The sequence below is a fragment of the Mesoplodon bidens genome (genome assembly GCF_964165515.1).
Source record: "Mesoplodon bidens genome assembly, chromosome: 8".
NCBI lineage: Eukaryota > Metazoa > Chordata > Mammalia > Artiodactyla > Ziphiidae > Mesoplodon > Mesoplodon bidens.
Genome location: NC_138165.1, coordinates 58864335 through 58889452, shown reverse-complemented (window position 1 = coordinate 58889452; position 25118 = coordinate 58864335). Strand labels below are relative to the sequence as shown.

Here is a 25118-nt window from a genome sequence, read left to right as displayed (position 1 = left end):
CAGCATCAAGCCCTTGTCCCAGCCCCCCTAAGTGCACTCCTGCCTTTCCTGGCAACATAGGCAACTACATTTGCTCTTCTGCCTAATTAAGTCCAATTTGTGTTGCTGTCATGGGCAACTCAAACAGCTGATTAATTTCATCTTGGGGGCCCCATGATGATGGGCTCTGGGCCTTATCCACACTGCCATGGAAGCCACTTCAGCTGTGTGTAAGGAAAGTCATAGAAGCTCAGTTAAGGAAATGAACTGCTAACGGCAGATATAGGGCAGACTGGCCAGATACTGCTGGTTTTGGAGCATTTGATGAGCAGGTGGCTATGAAAATGCAAGGGAAGATGACTATGACTTGAAGTGAAGCACAGTCAGTAAGACTTCCTCTTTTTCTCCTCCTAAATGTGGCTTCCAGAGGGCTGGGGATGGATAGTCTTCATTGTTGCCACTGCAGATTTTAGAACAGTATCTGGCATGTAGCTATTGTCCATAAACATTTTAAGAAGTCATGAATTAATTAGACCTGTGTGTAGGAAAGTAAAAGGGTTTGACGGGGAATGGATATGAATTGCAGAAGTTTGAGAAGCTGATGTTTATCCTTTGCTTTAAGAAAAAATATTTTATCTACCATGATAAAGTTTGGCAAAGGGGATTGCCTTGAAGAGTAATGAACAGATCATACGTATGACCTTCTGCTCTTATTAACTCATAAACGTTATTTCTGCTTTAGCATCCAACTCTAAATTGCTTGTGATATTTTTGGAGCATCAATTTATATCACTTGTGTGTTTCAACTTACCTGGTGTCCATAATACCATGTGGACTGACTGGGTCAATGGACCGATATAGCCAAACATGGACAATAATGTTTGCATATCACTTGGATCAGGTGACAATCTAATTCATGGGGTTATGGTACAATCCTAAAAGGCTTATAAGGATATTATGCAGATAAGAGAACTTTTATCTTGAGAAGGACGGCAACCCTGATAATGTTCATTTTTATGATGTAAATTTTCAGCTGCTTAAAAAAAGATGCATGAAATATTAGCTTGAATATACAAATAGAAATAAATATAGCTTAGGTATAGGAATAAATGTTATGTGAAATGCAGCAAGTTATTATTCTTTAGAGTGATGAGAAAATTTAGCATTCCTGAAGTCTGATCTTCTCCCTTCCACAAAACTTTTACCTCCGAACTACAACAGGAAAAATCCACTTGATATGAATGTAATTGTTTTTTCTTAGCAAAGAAGCATTAGAATTGAGACTGACAACTACCAAACACATTATCATCACACTTTAAAGGCTATTTGGACATGAGGGGACGGGTTGTGTGTTCAAATAGCCCTCTACCTCCTCGTCTAGCCTCATGATTATATTGAATGACAATTTTTTATTAAAGTCTCTGAGCCCATCAGCTTATACAGATGTTAACTTAATAATATTTTGTGACCAGAAAAACCACAGGGCCAAAAGTTTATAGTTTAAAGCATAATTCACAAATGCATATGCTTTTTTTTTTTTTTTTTTCCGGTACGCAGGCCTCTCACTGTTGTGGCCTCTCCCATTGCGGAGCACAGGCTCCGGACGCACAGGCTCAGTGGCCATGGCTCACGGGCCCAGCCGCTCTGTGGCATGTGGGATCTTCCCGGACCGGGGCACGAACCCGTGTCCCCTGCATCGGCAGGTGGACTCTCAACCACTGTGCCACCAGGGAAGCACAAATGCATATGCTTTTATTTGATAATCTACATAAGTAAGACTAAAATATTATTACAGTGAATAACCTCCGGTTTTACTTGGTTTTCCAACATAGAAAAATGAATTGTACAGATGTTTTCCCTAACACACACACACACACACACACACACACACACACACACACAGAAAGACATTGCTGATTACTTTTTGCACTTTTAATGAGGCTGGAGACTTAACAACCTAGTTTTAATTCTTACTGTATGTCTCCAAAGGATCCTGCTAAACAAGAGGAGCCTGCATTGACTTAAGTAAAGTTAATTAAAATTCTTGAGCTTAATGAGATTAATTGAGCTAAGAAAATAATACCTAGTGTCCAGTGAAGCACATAGTGAAATAGTGAGATTATCAGCAAGAGAAAGTATCCTTTGCCTGGCCCATTCAGAATAATATGCTTTTGCTCTTTTTTATGTGAAAGCTATTGCAGTGGAAAAAATTTCCCTGCCATTTGTGAAATCCTTGGGGTGAGGGTAATGGCAATAGAAAGAGGAAAGAAAAAGAAAATATCCTAAAGAAAGAGCGGCCTTCACAGTAGAAAAAAGAAGCATGTCTCCATGGATTGGATGGGCTATCATAATATGTTTTATCTCTAAACCCACTGCACGGGGATGCACAGAATTCTTTGCAAGTTCTTGCTTCCCAGGGTTGGTGTTCTGGTTTCCACATAATTGTATAGGTGAGAATGTTACCATAGCATGAGTAATAGAACTGATCATATCAGAAAATGAGGACTAGCTAGGGCACAACTCAAACAGTAGTGAGAGCTTGTTGGGATATTTGGGGGATTTTGTTTGGTTTTGTTTCACTATCCAATGTTTATTTTTTCAGTTGCAGTGTGCAAAAAAAAAAATAATAAAGATTTAAATCACACAGCTCAAAGCCACCCAAAGGTCCTGTAAAACACTTTCTGCCTTTCATGGGAAAACGCTGGGCATTTGGTGAGATATAGTCATGGCAAGCTCCATTTACACATTTAATGTTTAAAAAGTTGGCAGGTTGAAATGGTCCGTCAGTCCCTGGGTTGGAGGACTGCTCCTGGAGATGGAGCACAGTGTCTGCCTCATGATTATGGACACATAACTGAGAAATGGCAGATCTTTGTAGCTCAGTTTGATGCATTTCAGCACAGGAACTAAAACGTACAACATGACAAGAGGCAGTCATTATGAAATACTCCAGTGCAAGTCGAGGAAAATATATCTGTTGAAATGAAGTGTATTCACCCTTTAACAAGAGTATTGCCTATCTAGAATCAGAGTGTTGCACGAGAGCAGGAAGTATAAATTATGACAAAAGGCAAGAAGCCATACTGTGTTTACTCACTAAAACATGAATCCATATGTTACCCTGGTTTTTAAAGCTTCAATTTTATTTTGAAAATGGCTGGATAAATTTGCCTAATATTCCCAGAGATTTGTATTCAGGCTCCACCAGCATAGAATACTTGTCAATCATTCACTTACTGTTACTAAATACTTACACAGCATTAAGATCTGGTATTTTTAAGATATGGTATGAGATGGAATTCTACCATCAAGGCATTCGAAGGTAGTGTATGTATAATGCACGCCCATGTGCATGCACACACGCACAAACACACACACACACAGAAAACCAGCAACGCAGAAGATAAGAAAAGCTTTTTTTTTTTTAGTCAGTGACAATAAACAATACAGAAACTAAACATTATAATGTTTAGAAGTGGAGGACACATAAGTTGCTAATAATCAAGGAGAGTATTTTTGAAGATTAAGAGTAAATTTATGAAAATTAGAAATGTGATGATCCGAACCAAGATGGTGGAGTAGAGGGACGTGTTCTCACTCCCTCTTGCGAGAGCACCAGAATCACAACTAGCTGCTGGACAATCATCAACAGGAAGACACTGGAACTCACCAAAAAAGATACCCCACATCTAAAGACAAAGGAGAAGCCACAATGAGATGGTAGGAGGGGTGCAATCACAGTAAAATCAAATCCCATAACTGCTGGGTGGGTGACTCACAAACTGCAGAACACTTATACCGCAGAAGTCCACCCACTGGAGTGAAGGTTCTGAGCCCCACGTCGGGCTTCCCAACCTGGGGGTCCGGCAATGGGAAGAGGAATTCCTAGAGAATGAGACTTCGAAGCCTAGTGGGATTTGATTGCAGGACTTCGACAGGACTGGGGGAAACAGAGACTCCACTCTTGGAGGGCACACACAAAGTAGTGTGCACATCGGGACCCAGGGGAAGGATCAGTGACCCCATAGGAGACTGAACCAGACCTACCTGCTAGTGTTGGAGGGTCTACTGCAGAGGCAAGGGATGACTGTGGTTCACTGCGAGGACAAGGACACTAGCAGCAGAAGTTCTGGGAAGTACTCCTTGGCGTGAGCCCTCCCAGAGTCTGCCATTAGCCCCACCAAAGAGCCCAGGTAGGCTCCAGTGTTGGGTCGCCTCAGGCCAAACAACCAACAGGGAGGGAGCCCAGCCCCACCCATCAGCAGTCAAGGGAATTAAAGTTTTACTGAGCTCCGCCCACCAGAGCAACAGCTCTACCCACCACCAGTCCCTCCCATCAGGAAACCCACAAGCCTCTTAGATAGCCTCATCCACCAGAGGGCAGGCAGCAGAAGCAAGAAGAACTACAATCCTGCAGCCTGTGGAACAAAAACCACATTCACAGAAAGATAGACAAGATGAAAAGGGAGAGGGCTATGCACCAGATGAAGGAACAAGATAAAACCCCAGAAAAACAATTAAATGAAGTGGAAATAGGCAACCTTCCAGAAAAAGAGTTCAGAATAATGATAGTGAAGATGATCCAGGACCTCGGAAAAACAATGGAGGCAAAGATCAAGAAGATGCAAGAAATGTTTAACAAAGACCTAGAAGAATTAAAGAACAAACAAACAGAGGTGAACAATACAATACAATAACTGAAATGAAAACTACACTAAAAGGAATCAATGGCAGAATAGCTGAGGCAGAAGAACGGATAAGTGACCTGGAAGGCAGAATGGTGGAATTCAGTGCTGTAGAACAGAATAAAGAAAAAAGAATGAAAAGAAATGAAGACAGCATAAGAGACCTCTGGGACAACAATGAGGTATCACCTCACACCCGTTAGAATGGGCATCATCAGAAAATCTACACACAGCAAATGCTGGAGAGGGTGTGGAGAAAAGGGAACCCTCTTGCACTGTTGGTGGGAATGTAAATTGATACAGCCACTATGGAGAACAGTATGGAGGTTCCTTAAAAAACTAAAAATAGAATTACCATATGATCCAGCAATCCCACTACTGGGCATATACCCAAAGAAAACCATAATTCAAAAAGACACATGCACCCCAATGTTCATTGCAACACTATTTACAATAGCCAGGTCATGGAAGCAACCTAAATGCCCATTGACAGACAAATGGATAGAGAAGTTGTGGTACATATATACAGTGGAATATTACTCAGCCATTAAAAGGAACGAAATTGGGTCATTTGTTGAGACATGGATGGATCTAGAGACTCTCATACAAAGTGAAGTAAGTCAGAAAGAGAAAAACAAATATTGTATATTAACTCATGTATATGGAACCTAGAAAAATGGTACAGATGAACTGGTTTGCAGGGCAGAAGTTGAGACACAGATGTGGAGAACAAACGTATGGACACCAAGGGGGGATAACCGCAATGGGGTGGGGATGGTGGTGTGATGAATTGGGTGATTGGGATTGACATGTATACACTGATGTGTATAAAATTGATGACTAATAAGAACCTGCTGTATAAAAAAATAAATTCAAAAATTAAAAAAAAAGAAAACTCAGATGAGAGGTTGGGGTAAATGACTTTTCAAACCAATTTTAACCCTACAGTTCTGATTCTCATTTTTTAATGTATCTTTTATTGATATGTACATTATCTCAAGAGTATAGATAGGACTATATACAAAAAAGAAATGTAATTTTGAGAGATTGCATGCAAATATATTTTAATTGTATCATAAAACAAAATGTGATGATCCTGGGAGAGGTAGAGAGCATGTAAATAGAAGGGAGGAGGAAGTTGAACCTCTAAGGAAAAGGTCAACATTATTGGGAAAAGAAATGAACAAAAAGACAGTTTCACTCCTAAGAGTGTATTTGGCACCTATCAGACCAGGAATCACATTTCAGGAAAGCCCTCAGTTCATGGCCTCTATAAAAGCAGTGTAACCTGAGCTTGACCTTTCCCACTGAGGGTATGATACTGTTTCTCACTTGTGGACCTAGAAGAAGAACACAGATAGAGAAAGGGCACCATGTCACGAAGAGTTTACATTATGCCCAGTGAATATTTATTGTGAGTGCTGTTAATAAAGTATAAATTAAAAAGTAGGCAATATCAGTTCCCCAAAAGAGATTAACACCACACACACACAAAAATAAAAACAGAAACCAAGAGACACAAGAACACTTTGGGAGGTGTTGGATATGTCTGTTACCTTGATTGTGGAGATGGTATCACAGGTGTTTGCATATGTCCAAACTCATCAAATTATGCACATTAAATAGGTGCAGTTCTTTCTGTATTAATTATACCTCAATAAAGGTATATCTAAAACCTTTAAAAAAAAAAAAGAGAGAGATTAACACCTACTGCTAATTGAAGTGAACAAAGTCCCTGCAGAATAAGCCACCCTCCCAGAAAGCCTGAAGCCAAACCAGCACCGCAAGCATTTCTGAGCTATTTGTGGATGTCTGAGTGAGTGTGTCCTGGCTGGGTCCCTGCACCCCCAAGCCCTGCTGCCCCGCTGAGCACAGAGGAAAATGACATTCCTCACATTGTACTTTCATTTCCAGCTAGATACCAGGAGAGATTGGAGAGGGGATAGAATAAATAGCAGTTCAATTTAATTTTAGGAGCTTTCAGGGTACGAATAAAGGACCTGGGAATGAGTTTAATGTTTTTTGCTAGTTCTACTAAAGTATGACATAAATTTTCCTTACCAGAATATCTTTTTTAAATAATGCTATTTCCTCTAAAGACACTCTTTTTTCTTTCTATTTTTAGATTCATTGAATTGATCTATTTGATAGACAGTTTTTTGTGTGCATTAAGGATGATTAATAATGCCACTAATAATTAATTTATTGATAATCAATACTTTATTAAATTACTAATAATTTAATTTATTTAATCCATGTGACTTTGGATCCATTACTTATTCTTTCAGCACCTCAGTTTATCATCTGAAAATGAAGATTATAATGCCTTTCACTGTGGTCCTTAGGAATAAATGAAAGAATGTGGGCAAATCACTTCACTCACCACTGACTATCCAATACCAAAGTTCATGCTATCAGGCTTTATACACACTGCATCTCTGTGCTTTATAAGAAATTTATAGGAAACAGAATTTTAAAATGCAAATATAAGTTGCAGAGTGCTTTCCTGTTTTTCCTCTTAGCATATCACTGTTTTATAAGATAATAAATGTAGATTTTAGCCCCCTGTACTCATAAAAATAAGCAAATAAGCATGCAAATAGAAACAAAAACTTGCTTGCCATTTTCTGAGACTTTAGTTCTTCCAAGTGATTATGAATCCACTGACTACATTCCTCCCAAGTCTGAACATTACATTATCAGCAAAATAGCAGAATTGAAATGTTTCTCTTGTTAATGCTTGTTAGTGTGTTTGTTATTTGCAAACAAACATACTATTCTCATGTCTTGCTTATTCTAACTCATCAATTTACATGTTCTAAAAAGACAATTGCTAATTACTTCAATATTCTAAAATCATGTTAATTATCAAATATGTATAGTATTTTCAATGGTTTTCACTGTTTTTTGTTTCCTAGTATATCCATATGTTGCCTTGTACAATATCACTGAATTGATGTATTACCCTGGATAAAACACTTTTTAAAAAATATATCAGATTTGTCCACTCTGAAAAAAAACAAATGCTATTTGAATTCATGCAATGGGGAGAAACTCACTTAGCATTTGTCTTTCATTGGTTTCAGCAATTGTTATTCCTTTCCTGGTCTAGTGAAAAAGATTTTGGTCTCTGGATCAGGAGAGATGAAGTCTGTTTCGTGCTCTGCCTCTGGCTCTGAGCCCTTGGGCAAGTAGCTTCTCCTCCTGGGTCTTTCTTTCCACATCTATCAAAGGAACAACAGGGTTTCAGTGTTTTCAGTTCTGAAATCCTATGGTTCTAGGCTAAACCACTTACCTTCTCCAGGAAATATTGATCTGGTCTCTTCACATTGGCAGATGTCCGGAATCTACTCGGCCGGAAACAGTACGCCCTTGCCTGCTCCCGTGCAAAAAAGACTGTCTTGTGACCGCCTTCAGTGAGTGGACGCCCTGCCCAAGGCTGTGCCAACCAGGTCGGTGGATGCTATTTTCTTAGTGTTTTCTTTCCTTTCTGATCTCCTGAATGCCTCTCCCACTGCTAAATAAGCAAGAGATGGTGGTACAGGGGCTCCCTTCTTTTCCATTTGCAGGTCACCCTGGGAGCAAAGTTTGTAACATTTGTAAATGAAGTCTTGGATTTCCAGATCCATTAAATTTGGTAGGGAAAACATATTCAACTCTTACATGCCATTATTTTACAGGTGTGCGTTGTAGGGGTCCTCATCTTCTATTAAGCGTATTGTGGCGTTTTGAACAGCCATTCAGACGTGGTTCCTTATAAAGCATGAATACCATCACAGTTCCTTTGTGGCTCCTGTGTGCTTAAGCCTGACTCCAGGCATCTTCATTAGAATGTAGGGCCTTAAACACTATACGTACATCACTGATAAATATAAGCCTATGGAAGAAGAGGGGCCAATACATTAAAAAGTGTTGAACAGGTACAGACATTGGCAATATATGATTTCTATTTCTTTACTCTTAACGGTGATGCTTTATACATCTGGGTGTATTTGGAGTGCTGTGATCCAGGATACTTAATAGCTTAGTACTAATCAACACACAGGAGAACCTTTGTAAAACTACTGCCTTTCTTAGAACAGGTCTTTTCCTCTACACTTATTTCAGTCCCGTGATGGAGCTAGTCCATGTGGAGGTCCAAAAACTCCTAGTCCCAAAGCTCCGTTCTGGCCTAAGACCTAAACTTAATAACTTGGTCCATTTCCCCTAGTCTGACACCCTAGCCTTGGTCCTATGGATCATACTGCTGCCATAGCAAGAAAATGCACATCCAGGAAAAGGAAGGATGGAAGAATATTGACCCTAGTGCTCGAAGTAAAATGGGTCTCATCCACACTTCCCTGGCCTTGCCTTGGCTGTCACATCCTCTCAAGCAGGGCCTGGCCCTCACTGTATCTCTGCACTAGCCTCCTGCAAGAAGCGAGAGGGAAGCATGCAGTTCTGGGAAGAGACAACCTGCCACAAAGATTGAGATTACTAACACTTTTCCTCGGAAAATTCCAGCCCTGTGCATCTAGGATCCCCCAGTTGCTCTTTGGCTCACACATCTTCGTGGCGGTGACATGACAATATAGCCAATATCGACACAGATCTGCCTGCCACTTCAAACCACCTCTCAGTGATGGGCAGGGGGGTGTGACAACCCTTGGAGATTATCATCATTGGTATCTTATATTTCAGTGATGGGGCACCTGCATAAGGTTTTCTAACTGTGCCATTTCAACTGTCCTTTGTCAGTGTTAACCGAGTAGCATCCAGTGAACTTTGCTTATGGATAGAATCAGAACTAAATGTGTTGAATACAAAGAGCTTTGAAAGTACAGTGGAATATTTATCTGATCTTTTGAGGGGTGGAGATAGCAATCTCTTCCAGAGGAGCTTCAAAACTTATTTTCTTAAATGTAAATTCAAAGTAATTGATCTGGATAAACAGGGTTTGTAGAGTAGCCAGGGGAATGTCATTTCCAGACAGAGTAGGACAGAAAAGCTGTGATCTCTATTCTGAACCATTTGAAAGCTAGCATCTAGCAGGTTGGCTTTTGAAATTTTAATAGTAATGTACCTGCAAAACATTCAAGCTCTTAAAGATAAACATTGGGAAAATGCAAGAAGATAAAATAATCTATGATGATGGAGGTTTATTGAAGTTCAGCTATTTCTTTTAGTTTCGTCCTCATAAGAGATTAGCATAATTCTTCTGTTAAATGGTTTTAAGAAAGGAAAAGGCTGAATTAAAAAGAATACCCTACTGGCAGCCAGATATTGGTGTTAGAGCTATCAGGGTCCCCTGACACTTAAGCAGGCATATTAGTTCCATTGAGCCCATATGCCCCAGTGGCCACAGATGACTTCAGCTACTGCTATTGCATGCATTCTATATTCGAGAAAATTCTCTCTGTTGCATGAGCATCTTCTCCTAGTGCTGCCTAAGGATGGAGGAATCATAGGGCATGTGAAATAATTGCTCTTCCAGCAATTTTAGATTTTACTACAACTTCCAGGGATTCAACTAGTTATTTAAATGGTTGGCATTGTAATGAAAATAGTTTTAAGCCTCTGTGGTCTCTTTTTACCTCCAATTGTTTAAGCCTAGATAATTCTTTTCACCGCCTGGCAGCCAGCAGACCTGGAGGAGCATTGATTCAGTTTTCAGATTTCTTCCAACTTTCCGCTTCAATACTGTTTACCCTCGTGTTTAGTTTATACTTTGGGACCAATATTTTTTTTTAAATAACTATGGGTTAATTAGGGGAGATGATGATAGGGAGGAGATTATCGGAGGGAATGGTACCGCTAAATCTATGGTTCTCAAACTTTATTGATTCTGAAGCACCTGGAAGCATTATTAAAATGCAGATTTTCAGCTCCATGACTAGATATTCTTACTCAATAACTATGAGATGTTTCCCAAAATTTGTGTTGTAAGAAGCTGCCACTGAATGGTGATGTATTTCCTCCCTTAAGATAAAAAAGGATCATAGATCCATGAACAAGTGCTACTTGAACTCTGGGCATACAGCCTGTTTTTCAGCTTCTTGAATGCATCATATTCTTCCCGGCTCAAGCATGGTAGAGTATGATGGCTAAGAACAGAGGTGCTGGAGCCAGATGGCCAGGATTTTGAGTCCCAAGGTTAGCTCTGTGACAGTGGCTGCATTACTTAATCTCTCTGTGCCTCAGTTTCCTCATCTGTGAAACAGGGTTAATAACCACACCTACATATAAGGAAAGTACTTAGAGCCCTCAGTGCCTTGTGTGGGGTAGGCATAGGGCAGGCAATTCTATCGTCATTCCAAGCCTTTGCACCTGCCCTGTGTGGTGCTGGAGCTGTGTTCAGCTGCGCTTCCTACTTGGTCCTCTGACCTCTAGATCAGCAGGGACCTGCTATAGCAGCCTTTCCCCAGGAACGTTGTGTTCATCTCCTAGACCACAGTAGACCCTCCCCATGCACCTCACTAACTAGGTCATCCCACAGCATCCTCCACATCCCCTTCATGGCACTTGCATACTTATCCTTCCTTGTTAATGTTGCCTTTGCTAGAGTGTACGACCACAAGTGCAGGGACCACTTCTGTCATCTTCACCACTAGATCCTCTAAACCCAGCATAGTAAAGGGTATAGTTGTCACTCAATTAATATTTTTTGAATGGACAGATGTCCTGTGAAGAGAGAGAAGAGTGTGGTTTTGAATCCAGGCAGTAGATTCTCTGTTCTCAAGAACATCCTTCAAAAGATACTTTGGGAAATAGTGTTTTAAAGCAGTACTTGTCAAACTTAAATGCTTTTACAAGTCCCTGGGGGATCTAATTAAAATGTAAGTTCTAATTCAGTAGACCTGGACAGGACCTGGAATTAGACCTTTCTACAAGCTCCAAGGTGATAACCTGTATGTTGATTACAAAGCTCCAGGTAGAGGTGGGGTTAGACATTTTTGAGCAAGGCAATGACATGGTTAAAGTTATAAAGTGAAAAGAGTGGACTAGGGACAGACCAACAGGTGGGGACACAGGTAGATTGGGGTGTGGGGTGGAGTGAAGTGGCTTAACCTAAACTGAGAGATCAAGAGAAGATGGACCTGAGTAGGTGGCAACCTCCACTAATGAGGCTGGGGGAACTCTTTTGCACCTGTGGTTTCAGGTTGAGTCATCAAAGTTGAGAAGACCTTATACATCTAGTCCCTAAATTTGGCTGCACAATGGAATCACCTAGAGATTTCTTAAATATCCCAATGCATGGGTCCTACTCCAAGATACTATGATTTAATAGGTTTTTGGTATGACCAGGGAATCGCTTGATTATGTGAATCCAAAACCAAATCCATTCTAAACCTCTCAGAAAGCCAAGGTGTTTTCCCAGGGGCAGAGTGTACCAGGAGTGATCTGTGTGTTAGTAATGGGTGAGTTCTATGAGGTTTTATTTGGTTCTGGCTGTGTTCATGATCTAAAAATCCTTACAACTTAAAAGTATTCTCAAGCCATGAACAATCTCTGGCTAGTAGCTAGCCTTGCTTCCTGTCTTCATATTCCTGTTCATCTGAGTCACTCCTTAAAGGATTAATGGTAGTCCCACATTCTTCGAAGCAAATCAAATAACTGTCTAGCTGTGGCGCTCTTGTGGACTCTCCAAATTTTTAAGTCCCAGTAAAAAATTAGCCAAATGATCAAGAACCATTCTTTGGTGATGTTCTTACTAATTTCTCTATTCTTCCTTCAGCCTGTAACACAAATACCTGCATAACTACTCAATACCGTTTGCCTAATAATAGCTACAGTCTGTTCATTGTAGAGGTAGCCCCATGGAGTTTTTTCAATACACAGATGCCTCACCTCATCCCATGTTAGAATCTCTTCACGTTGAAGGGACCTTTGCAGTATTAAAACTCACCATAAGTGACTCTTATACGTGGGCGGGGATGAGACACGCTCATTTAGTGCTTTATCCTTTCAGGGTATCTTCAAATACATTTATCAATTATCATTGATAATTGTTTGCCTGGGTAGTATTGGAAATTAATTATCTTGGCCACTGATCTCATCACTATCACATTTAATGTTTTTACTTTAAAGTCACAAATCAGTACTGATTTTCCAAGATTTCTCTCAAGCTACCTTTAAAGGAGCTCACTTTATATTTTCAACATTTAATAATACAAATTTCAGACATCTACATAAATTAATATAATGCTAATATAAAATATTACTGATTAATAGAATGCACTCTTATGCAGCCATCACCAAGTAAAAATTACCATCAGCTCATGGCCACCCTTGTTTTGCTTGTTTTACTCTTATCCCCCTTTTTACTGCCAGTGGCTAATTTTGTAATGATTCCCAGATGTGTATATCACTTCCATGGAAGGGAAAAATATGTAAGAGGTAAAGTTATTAGACACTTCAGTAGATAAAATGTGGCATATTCAAAATAGGTCTTTCTGTAAATTCCTAGAAACCATGGAGCTAATGATTAATTATTTGTCAGTCTTAATAATTTAAGGCTGAGGGAGCTCCTTTAACTTTCGTCTCTAAGGGGCATGCTGGCGAGCAGTGTCATGGTAATAGGAAGACCGAAGGCAAACTACTGCTGGGAATTGCTAGGCAACTTTATTTGGTGGAATCCTTTGCTCCTGCACCAAACCTCCTGGAGTTACATCTTGAGTTTCCAGTGTCAAAGACAGTAATGTTTTTTTTAATGTCCAGGTGGTGTACTATTTGGTGGTTAAGAACATGGCACCTCAAGTTAGACTTCCTTGGTTCAAATCCGATCTTTGCTGTACAAGTCACATTAGATACACTTTAAACTTTGTTGTGTTTCAGTTTTCTCCTTTCTAAAATGAGATAATATTGGCACCCAATTCATAGGATTAAATGAGAATAGGACACATGGCAGAAATTTTGATGATGATGATGATGATGATGATGTAAGTTCCTTAAGATTGGGGAACTTGTCTTTTATTTTGTTGCTATCCTGCATTATCTAGTTGTCCATGTGCTGGTATAATGCACTTGTTTCCATGTCTGTATTTTTTCTTAGATTATAAAATCTAGAAGGCACATGATGGGTGTTTAGTAATTGTTGTTGAATGAATGACTAAATGAACTCCATATCTTTCCTACTACCAGTTCTAATTCCTAAAGATTTTGCTTCCATTTAGACGAAATCAAAGCATTAACAGAGTGTTCAGTGCGTCCAGGCCAATTAGAGGAAAAGGTATTGGTCATTCAGAATGTCAAATAGGTCAAAAATCACCTTTCTCCCACTCAAAGGCATACTAGCATCAGCCTCTCTCTTTACTTACTCCTTCAAGTGCATATGGTCCCTTCCTTCCCACCTAAGGCACATCATCTATACTTTTCTCCCCCTGGGAAATAGAAGATGGAGTACTAATTTATACCCAAAGAATGAAGAGTCGGGACTTCCCTGGTGGTGCAGTGGTTAAGAATCTGCCTGCCAGAGCAGGGACACGGGTTTGAGCCCTGGTCCAGGAAGATCCCACATGCTGCGGAGCAACTAAGCCTCTGCACCGCAACTACTGAGCCTGCACTCTAGAGCCCGCGAGCCACAACTACTGAGCCCGCACGCCACAACTACTGAGCCCGCACGCCACAACTACTGAAGCCTGCCCACCTAGAGCCTGTGCTCTGCAACAAGAGAAGCCACCGTAATGAGAAGCCCGTGCACCACAACTAAGAGTAGCCCCCGCTCGCCACAACTAGAGAAAGCCCGTGTGCAGCAACAAAGACCCAACTCAGCCAAAAATAAATAAATTAATTAATTTTTTAAAATCCTAGGAGTTGTTTAAAAAAAAAAAAGAATGAAGAGTCTATTGTGTTTGAGTAATGAAGATTTGGGGCCTGGAACACTAGCCCCCAAAGTAGTGTTGAAGGCAATATAATCATCTAATGACTTTCCTTGAGAAACTGACTTAATTTAAATCTAAGATTTAAATTTAAATCTAGATTTAAATTTAAATCTAATAAATTTTGGATGTTTTCTATTCCCAAGTTACAACATCTATAAATTTTGGATGTTTTCTATTCCCAAGTGTTTTTGAAAAACTAAATAAAATAAGATGTGTATCTTACATATACATCCCAAGCCACAACCCCAATACACAGAGTATAGGTGCCTTTGTTTTTATAGGCTCCATTGGGGAGGATGTGCCCCCTTTAGTCTATAATTTAAAGTCTAGAGATCACTACATAGCCCCAGTACTCAATAAATATTCCTGAACATTTAGTAAGAGAAATGACAAACACTTGGGCTTGTAGAAATTACAGTTCTCAACCAAGGAGTTCTGCTGATAAAATGTATAAAGACACTTTCCCTCCATTCACACATAGGAAAAAGAGAGATTAAATTCTCTTAATTTCTTTTAATTTTTTTCCTCCCATTTTTTTGGTTTGTTTCTTTTTGTTTTATTTCCCCTTAAAATGTGACGCTTTCCGCCTATCTCTTTTAAAACCCAGGGACTTCCCTGGCGGTCCAGTGGTTAAGACTCCGGGCTTCCACTGCAGGGGCCCTCGGGTTTGATTCCTGGTTGGGTGGCTAAGATCCCTCATGCCACGCCGCATTGCGAGGCCAAAAAAAAATAAAATAAAAGGAAACAAAACCAAAACCCCACAGTATGCAGTGGATTCGATTTGGCAAAAAAATCAGATTTGGCAAAAAAGAAACATTTTTAGAACAGTTTATTTAGAGCCCTATGACCACCCGGACATGGAAGAACACCACTGGGTTAGGAGGGGAGCTTCTGCTCAGAGGGTGGGGCTCTTAATGGGCGTTACCTACACCCCTCACTCAGAGAGAACGTTAGTCCGCTTAATAGCTGACCGGGTCGCCTTCTCAGTCCACACTCTTCCTCCTACCCGCTAGTCCCCCTTCTTTCTGGACCAGAGATTGATGTGTATTTACAGGGACCTGGAGTTCACAGTATCGCCAGCTGAGATTTTTCTTTGTTTCCTCCAATGGCCCCAGGCAGTAGATCTAGAGCCAGGGATGGAATCCAGATTTCTCTGACCTGAGGGACTGCCTGTTTTCATGCCACAACAAGCCCTGTTTTCACAGAGGCACAGCTCATCTTGCTTGTTTACTAGAAATTCAAGGATTCAGAGCCAGGTACTCTCAAACCTGAGGCACAGGCTCTGTACAGCACAAATCTGTCACACGGAGCTTTCACGTGTGCTCTCTCATTGAACATCAGGGCAGTTTCATGATAAAGGAACAGCCGTTCTGTTAGTCCTATTCCATAAAAGAAGCAACGCGATCTTCAAGGGAAGCACTCCTGGCCACTTCGTCCCACAGGAGCAAAGACCAGGTCCAAATACTCAGTTTAAATTAAACTTGCTACACTGCTTTGCCTCATGAGCCTGTAAAGTTATAGGAAAAAAAAGCCAGGCAAGTTCAAACTCTTATTGCTAAAAGCCTGGAACTTCTACTTTGCTTCATATCACTGCCTCTTCCTATCAAAGTGATAATAGCTATAATTTATTGACATACATTGTCCTATTTGTTACCTCATCTCTATATGGAAAGGACTAATATGACCCCATCTTACATAGGAGGACATAGAGGCTTAGCTATGGGTCCCATGATTGCAAAATGCATAAATGGCAAAAACACGAGGAATCCTAGGCTCTTAACCACTCATTTGGTAGCAGATATTTGCTGAACAATCACTGTGTTCTAGATGCTGTGATAAGTACTGTAAGTATAGGTGTAAAGTGGTGAGGAAAACACACACAGCCCTCTGCTGTGGTGAGGGCTGTCTAGTGACGGAAGATGGAGGCATTGAATATATAATTGCCTAAATGAATATGCAGTTACAAAATGTAGTATGCGCTCTGTAGAAATTCAAGGAGCTATGAGAAAAGGTAGTAAGGAAAATCAGAATTCCACTCTGCCTAGAGTATCTTTCTCCTCATCTCTACTCATTGCCCGTCTTACCAGATGTAAAGCCCTACTTTCTCCAGAGAACTTGTCCTGATCCTTCTGCTGGAAATAACCACTTCTCACTCCTGAGTCTCATAACGCTGTCTGAATGGCTTGCATTCTCACTCTTGGTAAACGTGTTTTGGGTCCCTCTGAAGAGACACAAAGTCCTTGAGAGCTAAACCCTTTTCAGTTTTCGTTCCCAAAATGCCTCATAATAAACTTAAAACAGAATAGAATTCAGTATATCTGTGTCAAATAAATGGATGCTAGTTAGAACTTACATGCTTAAGCAAACCTAACAGACTGCTAAAAGGAAAGGTGATCTGCCTTTACAACTGAATATCTTTTGTAGCACGTGATGATGGCGGCAATAGAAGATGTGGGATTTCGGGAATCAAATCTGTCTCTGGTTTCCTTGCAAATGTGGTTAAAGTGGAAACACATTCCATTCCTTGTATTCATTCATTCAGTCAGTCATTCTTTTGTGCAGTCAGTCTGTTCTTTTGGTTATTAATATTTCAGTGAAGTCATATGAGTATCTTAAGGGAAGCAAAGGCTATTTGATTGCTAATGCCTAAAAGTAATTTCCTACTGGAACTCCACATTTTAACTGAGGTCATCAACTGAGGCAATGTGTCTATAGGAAGTGCATTAAAGTCATAGAGCCTTTTTAATATATGACTGAAGGGTATAATGTTAAAATGCAGAATTATGGTCATGTGGTCTTTCAGTGGCCTAGATTGTTTAAGGGGTAAAACTTAGAATAGTTTGAATAGGTTTCTAATAGTGTGGCCCATGGAATTCTAGCTCAGAATTACCTGGAATGCTTGTTAAAACCCTAAGAGATTCTGATTTTGAAGTCAGGATTGGGGCCTCCAAATCTGCATTTTTAAACAAACTGCCTTAGTCATTTTAAGAAACATTAACCTTTGAGGACCACTGACCTGTACAAACATTTAATTTAACTATGAGCCAACGGACTCTTTAAAAAAGGTGTAACTTCCCTCTACAATATTGTTCTAATCAAGTCTATTTTGGTTTTCAAGAATCAAAGGTTTTTCTATGAAGCTTTCAAAACTACAGTAAGTAAAAAGAGACTTATTGGGAAGTTAGAACAGAAAATCTCACAGATGTCCAAAAATAAGAAAAAGAAAATTTATGGACATATAAGAACTAGAAATGCAGACAGGAGCTGAGGGTTCTCTCTTCAACTGTCAGAATCAGTGTGATTCTTCCATCTCTGCTTCTCTGTGTACACCTGCTGTCCTGCCCCTTCTAACAGGCTTCCTTTGAATCTCTGCTCTCATAAGTAGCAGTTATAGAGCCCAAGAATGGCCCTCTAGTCCTTACTCTACAAAACACCAGGGAAGTCAAGAACCCAGCACCCATAGAAGCTTCCTTCCCTTCAGGGTCTTTATTCAGCTTACCAAGTAAGAGAGACTGATGGCCCAGTTTGTATCAGATTGGTCCTTCCATCACACAGCAGCCCGTGGATTCATCAGCCCCCTTCAGGTCAGGAGGCATCTGGAAGGGGAAGGGGACAGTGGTGCTGGAAGGCAGCAGGAACCGATAGGGACACTGATTGTTCACCGCTGAGACCAGCCTCTCCAGGACACCCATGCTCAGCCCTTTGGGAGAGAACTCAGAACCTGACTCCCTTCACTTCCTTAGGTTTCTGTCCATTCTTTTCAGTGCTGAACTATAGGCAGAGGAGTGGCAGAACCTGCCCGCCTGCTTCCACCACAAACATCATCCTCTTTTCACTTCAGAGCTTCAGCTCAGGAAGAGAGCTGTCGTAAGTTAAGTAGAAATCTAGAAAAGGAAAATGAAGCTCCAGGGGTTATAAATGCAGTCGAATGACAGCTTCATGTAGAACAGAAACTGGGAGGAGGGAGAAGGCACTCACCCTGGGTGTGATCTGAGCCAGAAATTTTACTTCAAAGAAACAAAATATGGAGTCTCCGTGTACTTGAATTCATATAAAAATACGTATGCTATTGTTCCTATCCATTGTCTATCGTAAACAGTATTGTCTTGGCTGTCTTTTAAAAAAAAGCTAACATACCAAACAAAATCAAATCAATAAAAAAGCAAACAAAAGAATCGAATGCAGATTTGCTGCATGAGGTTCTGTCTTTTACACCTGGAATCCACTGTTATGCCTTCTACTTTGCATCTAAAAGTTGCTTTCAAACACTATTTCTCTTCATTCAACAGTCAAACTACATTACCATAAGTAAATCCTGTGGCTCACATGGATGTTCATAATGATTTATTGTTAGCAAAAGTCTGTGTTTCCTTGAATGTGAATGCTCTTTGTTGTCAAAATGTCTTGACTTCCGGCTGGTTTCTTTCTCATATCTCTAGAATTCTCTTCAGACAATACAATGCAACACAGTATAATCCTTATTTCCCTATGGAGGTGAATGAGTTGCCTTTCAGAAATCAAGGTACCCATTCTAATTAGAAGCTTATTTTTAGACTTTCAGTGTACTTTCTACAAAGAAATAGAATAAATTAGTTTTGCTTTAGCTGGAGTGTTACTTTCAGTTTATTAAATAGTTTTCTACAATTAAAAAGAATGAATTAATTATTTTTCACTTCCTTGGCTTTGGTCCAATTTTAATATGACTTTCAATGAAAGTGTGGTTTCAGGAGGTTTTGACTCATTGGTTTTTGACTCATGGTGGTAGATTTATGAATGATTTAATTTGTATTACTAAAACAAAGCCTAGAGTTAGAGGTAGAGTTAAATGTTGTGATCTTAATATGTCAACTTGGAACTACAGATTTTATAAGTCAGCTTGCTTCCTAGGGTTTTCTTATCCTATGTGAAGAGGCTACCTCAGCAATAGTTGCTCAGTTGAGAATACCGATGTTGTCCTGTGATTCATACTTTGCCTTCCTTGGGTAAGTTGTAGGATTTGTGAGTACTCAAGCTCAAGCCATAAAAATTGTTAATTTTATAAACAGAAGATACTTAGTGGTGTGTATGTGTGTGTGTGTTTGTGCACATATGTGTGAGGAGAAAATGAGAGAGAGAGGGAGAAAGAGAGAGACACACTTTCTTCTAGCAGGACAATAATAGAGTTTAATAAATATATATTGTATTACATTGCATGGAACATGAAATAACATTTTACATGACCAACAAGCTCACATGGGGTTTTAGACTTTGAGGGGGGGTCTATCTTTTCTCACCTATTTTCCCCCTCCCAAATTCAGTAACAATTGAGTTCGTCAAAGCAGAGGGAGATCAAAATATTAGCTCATTCTCAACCCTAGAATTAGACAGACTTAACTACCAGATCACAGCCCCTGTTGGACACCTAAAAACTTGAATGAGCCTGGCTAAAAACAGATCAGAATATGTGAGTCCTCCGAGCAGATGTATCCCAAAGAAAGAGAAGGTGAGAGAAAGAAGAGCCATGTCTGTACACTTCTTTCTCCCGAAGTCATGATTTAGGGGCCACTTATCCTTCCCAAAGGAGACGTAAGTACGGGAGGTAGAGATGGTCCAGGGACAATGAGGGCTGTAGAAGTGGATCTCCCCTCACATGGTTGAAATCATCAGGAAGCTCCACCCTCACCGTCTCTTTCTAATAAGCGACTTTGTGAACTCAGGCCCTACCTTCCACTGTTTAAATTCCTGTGGTTATGCTCACCTCCTTTCTTTAAAAAAAAAAAATTTTTTTTGGCCGTGCAGTGCAGCTTGTTGGATCTTAGTTCCTCAACTAAGGATTGAACCCGGACCCTCAGAAGTGAAAGCGTGGAATCCTAACCACTGGACCACCAGGGAATTCCCTGGCCTCCTTTCTGACCAAGCTTGCTCTATCTTGCTCAGACTTTCATTTGCTATTCCTTCTCCCTAAATTGTTCTTCTCCCAGCCTTTAGCATGGGTGCCTTTTGATCAATGCTTTGTTTTCGGTTCAAATGCCATATCTCAGAGAGTCTTTGTCTGACTACCTTAGAAATCACCTTCTTCCCTTTCTCTTTCTTGTTCATCACCCCGTGTTAGTTTCCTCACTGCACTGCCCAGTCTCCCAGCTAGAACATAAGCTCTATGTCTTGTTCACTGTTTAGAAACACATAAGCTCTTTGTCTTGTTCACTGTTTAGAAACACTGAAATGCTGCCACAAAGTAAGTGCCTAAAGGGTTATTGAATGAATGATAGTGGATGAAGGTATCATTCATTCAGGGAAGCTTTGCATAGGGCTGACTATACCAAGTTTTGTGCCAACTGCTAGTGGCATTAAGATGAATAAAATGAGGTTACTTTAATCGGGGGGCTTTTTATTAGGGGATTCAAGTATGTAAACATATTCTTTTATAACAAGAATGAGCACAGGGTATTAAGTAGCCAGGAGGAGGGTGTCTTGCTTTATCTAAGTGGTTAGAGGAGACAAGATTTGGTAGATCAGGAGTTTCCAGGTAAACATGGACTACAAGTATCTTAAAGATAGAAGAGGGGATGTGTGTGAAGAGACGTAGCAGCACAAAATTCCATTTTAATTAAATGAGTTACAGGTAGCTTGTGATGCTTGAGTTGCATAGTTCATATGGGAGAGTGATAAGAAATAGGGCTACAGAGACATGCAGGAGCCAGCTCATGAAGAGATTTGTGCCTTTCTAGGAAGTATGGACATTACCTGGAATTCTGATAGACAAGTTAAATTTTAAGCATGGGTGTGATAAAATCAGAGTTGTGTTTTAGGGGAAAAAAATAGTACAGAAAATAATGAAGTTAAACAGCATTGGAAACCTTTGGGAAAAGTATGAGGCTGTTCAATTATCTGGCCAAGAAATGAGGAGAATCTGTTTTCTTGAAGAAAAATAAAATGTGTAGGTAAGCCTATAAATTTCCATAACTCAACATTGTTTAATAGCATGTCTTCATGACCCGGTGTGTACTGAGTTCTTCACCCATCCTGTGGAGTTCACGTAACTGGATTATTATGTAAATCCTTTCTGGCTCAAGATATTTCAGTGCTAAGAGAGGAAACACACAGTAAGCAACTGTCAACTCCAGGATGGAGCAAACCCTTCCTAGTCACCTCTCTGAGTATATACTTCCAAGGAGTAAAATGAGCCCAAAGACAAAGAGATTCTCACTAATTCACCACATTACCATCATCTGTTCTTATCAGGGACCAGCAATATAATTTGCAGGGCCCAATGCAAAATGAAAACGTGGGTGCCTTGCTCAAAAATTACTAAAACTTTTTAGCTGCAGGAAAGCTTTAAACCAAGAGCCCCACTGAGCCTGTGTGAACCCGCACGGATCATATGCTGATGATGCTGGTCCTGGCCCCTCATCGGCTTCCTCTAGGGGCCAGGGATCCTGACTGACTTGGAGTTTTGATTCCTGGGAACAGTTGTCATATCCCGTGACTATGACATTAACCCAGATTATTGGATTACCGTTGTATTGGATTGCAGTTCTTACAGGTGGCTGAGAATGTTTAAGGAGCAGAGGGATTTGGAACAAAGTGGGGGAGGGTGACAGCAAAGCAAAGCAGGTAAGAACACAGGCTCAGGACCCAGACTGCTTGGGTTTCACATCTTCTCTATCACTTTACTGGCACCTTGGACAAGGTACCAAACCTCTCGGTGCCTCCATTCTCTGACCTGAAAAATGGGAATGATGAGAGTAACTGTGGTTTAGGATTGTTATGAGGATTAAGTTGATTCATGTAAAACACTTGGCAAGTGAATGAAACAGGGTACGTGCTTGGGTCTTTTTTCTTATTATTTTGGAGATTGTGTTCTGGAGAGTGAAGCTTACTTGGTTCCGTGTAATGCAAATATTACCATTCAGGGTACGGTTTGTCATTCAGTGAGCAGAAATACTTAATTTCAACGTAGTTAAATTTACCAATCATTTACTTTATGATTTTCATTTTTGTGTTTTAAGATATTTTTTCCTATCCCAAAAACATAAAGTTTTTCCCTATCTTTACCTTTAGAAAATTTTACATATGTCTGTAATAATTCATTTTATGTATGATGTGGAGGCACTGACCTTTTCTATCTTCCCTTTACACCCCAGTATACCCAGTGATCTAGCCACTCTTGCCTCCCTTGCTCTTTCTGGAATTTGACTCTGGGCCTTTGCAAATATTATTCACTCTGCCTAGACTTCTCTTTCCTTACATATTATACAGATGACCACCCCCCCAATCTCCTTCATGTTCCAGCTCAAATATTCCCTTTTCATTGAGGCTTTAAAGTTTAAAATTACCCCCAACACACACACACATTCCCTAGCACTCCCTTCTACATTTTGCTTTGTTCTGTTTTGTTTTTGGCTTTTCGCACATCATTTAATTGCCATATGAAACACTAAATATTTGACACTTATTTTTTATTTGTCTCCCTCCACTAGAATATAAAGTCTATGAGTACAGGAATAATGTTTTTCTTATGCTGTATTCTCAATTTCTAGAACAGTATCTCCTCCCTAGAGGATTTCAGTATTCCACTTCCAGAATAATCCAGAACACCTTATGAACAATTATGTCTTATGTACTCTTCTTCCAGATAGAATAGTGAAGATTCCAGCTCCACACGTATATTAATTGTAGGCATCTGATTAGCAAATCTCTGGGTGACTTCTTTTTTTTCTATTCCTTCTAGAATCAAGGCCAAGACAGACAAGCACCCCCCTTTTCTCCCTGTCAAAACAGGTGATTTCCTAGTCCACACACTAAGGGATTCAGGCTTTGTGTGTGTGCGTGTGCGTGTGTGTGTGTGTGTGTGTGTGTGTGTGTAGGGGAGAATAGTCTGGCCACAGGCTTTGTCTCTTGTTCCCTGATTTATGACATCCATTAAAAGCCAGGCTCTTACCATCAGCAATGGAGAATTTTCCCAAAAGCCAGTACTCCAGAATTTTTCCTTAATGTCCAATTTTTAAACAATGCATTCATAAAATATTTTTAAATCATTTCAAAGAGAATTGCAAAGGAAACAAAAAGAAAAGGAGGAGGCTCCTATAGGACATTTCAGCCAATTGTAACCCAGTTAACAACTGGACCCAAATTGCAGCTCAATGACAGTTGGGTGTTTATAAGTATTTTAGGGTAATTGGTATTAATATTTCTATGTATGATAGTGTTCCTATGGTTTTGTTTAAAAAAGAGCCCTTATCTTTTATAAATCTATCCTGAAATATTTACAGATGACATTATATGATGTCAGAATGTTCTTTGAAATAATTTGGGTGTGAATGAGTGGGTAGGGGTATAGATGAAACAAGCTTGGCATGTAATTATTGCAGCTGATGGATGGATACATTGGGTGAATTTAATATGTTTGAAAATTTCCAAAATTTAAAAAGATAAACATTTTCAAATGAATTAAAAAACAAACTTCTTCAGCAATCTATTTTTTTCTATGCCAGCAGAGTTTCTCCAGACATGTTCTCTGCCTCATGGGTAGAAATTAATATCTCCAACTTCCCTTTTAAGAAAATAAATATTTGGTCGATGTTTATATGTTCATTCAGACATGACCATCACTCATTCATCCTTTTATTTATTCAGCAATCATTCATTAGTTGTCTACCAGGTTTTACATGCTACAACAAGACCTGAGGAGGCTTGCTGTTTGGAGGCAGAAAGAGACAAGAAGACAATAGGATGCAATGAGGATTTTGTAGAAGCAGGGAAGGAAGCATGGCGGGAGGGCCCCTTGGCTGAGGGTTGGGTGGGAAAGACTTGAAAGAGATGATCCTCTGTTGGGTCTCAAAGGAAGCTGAGGGGTTATATGGATGAAGAGGGAGAGGAAATGCACTTACCCTATCCTCCACACTAACCTGTCTACCAATTAACAATTTTATGTACTTAACCGGATGCCAAACGCTGAACTAACGACTTTACATCCATCCCTTTATCTAATTCTTCTTCTTCAAAGTCCAAAATAAGGTATTCTAATTATTTCCCTTTGAGACACCAGGAGATAAGTAATTTTCCCAAGTTCACAAACCTGAGATTCTAGATTCCCTGATTCTAAAGTTAGTGTTATTCCATCAACACTAAGCCAAAAAAGGAATTTCAAAACCTAGTGACTTTAGGTTGACACTGCAAAACAAAACAGCAAGACGAGTGGTAGCATGTACCTCATGCGTAAAAGGGATAATTAGTGTTAATATTTATAGTTGAATGAAAAACTTTATTTCAGTCGGTTTGCCTTCACACTTATTTTTCTTTAACTAGTTCTACCACGATTCCCAAACCAAAAAGTTTAATATCATAACTGATATTAATGTGTGATTGACTCCCCACAGGTTACATTTCAGGTAAATTAATTTTTACATGTAGACACATCCTGGAAAGGGTGTTGCAAAAAGTTGCAGAAACCAGGATTTATGTGGTTGAGCCATCATGAGCGATGGTGCATTTACAACATAGCAGACTCCATCCATACAGCAAATGGCCAAGTGATACATTTCACTCTTGTAAAAAGTTTGGAGGATCTGAGGTTCTGAAGTTTCTAGCTGAAGTTTCTATCTCTGAAGCCTCT

At 39.9% G+C, this 25118-nt stretch overlaps 1 protein-coding gene across 1 annotated transcript in view; it reads left to right on the top strand.

The window, feature by feature from the left end:
• Positions 1 to 25118, top strand: part of THSD7B (thrombospondin type 1 domain containing 7B) — a gene marked incomplete at its 5' end in the record, with an annotated part of 794653 nt that overhangs the window by 364956 nt on the left and 404579 nt on the right. The window contains one exon of the mRNA XM_081243155.1: positions 8001 to 8116. Within this exon, the coding sequence (XP_081099281.1) occupies positions 8001 to 8116 (116 nt within the window). The remainder of the gene's footprint in view (positions 1 to 8000; positions 8117 to 25118) is intronic.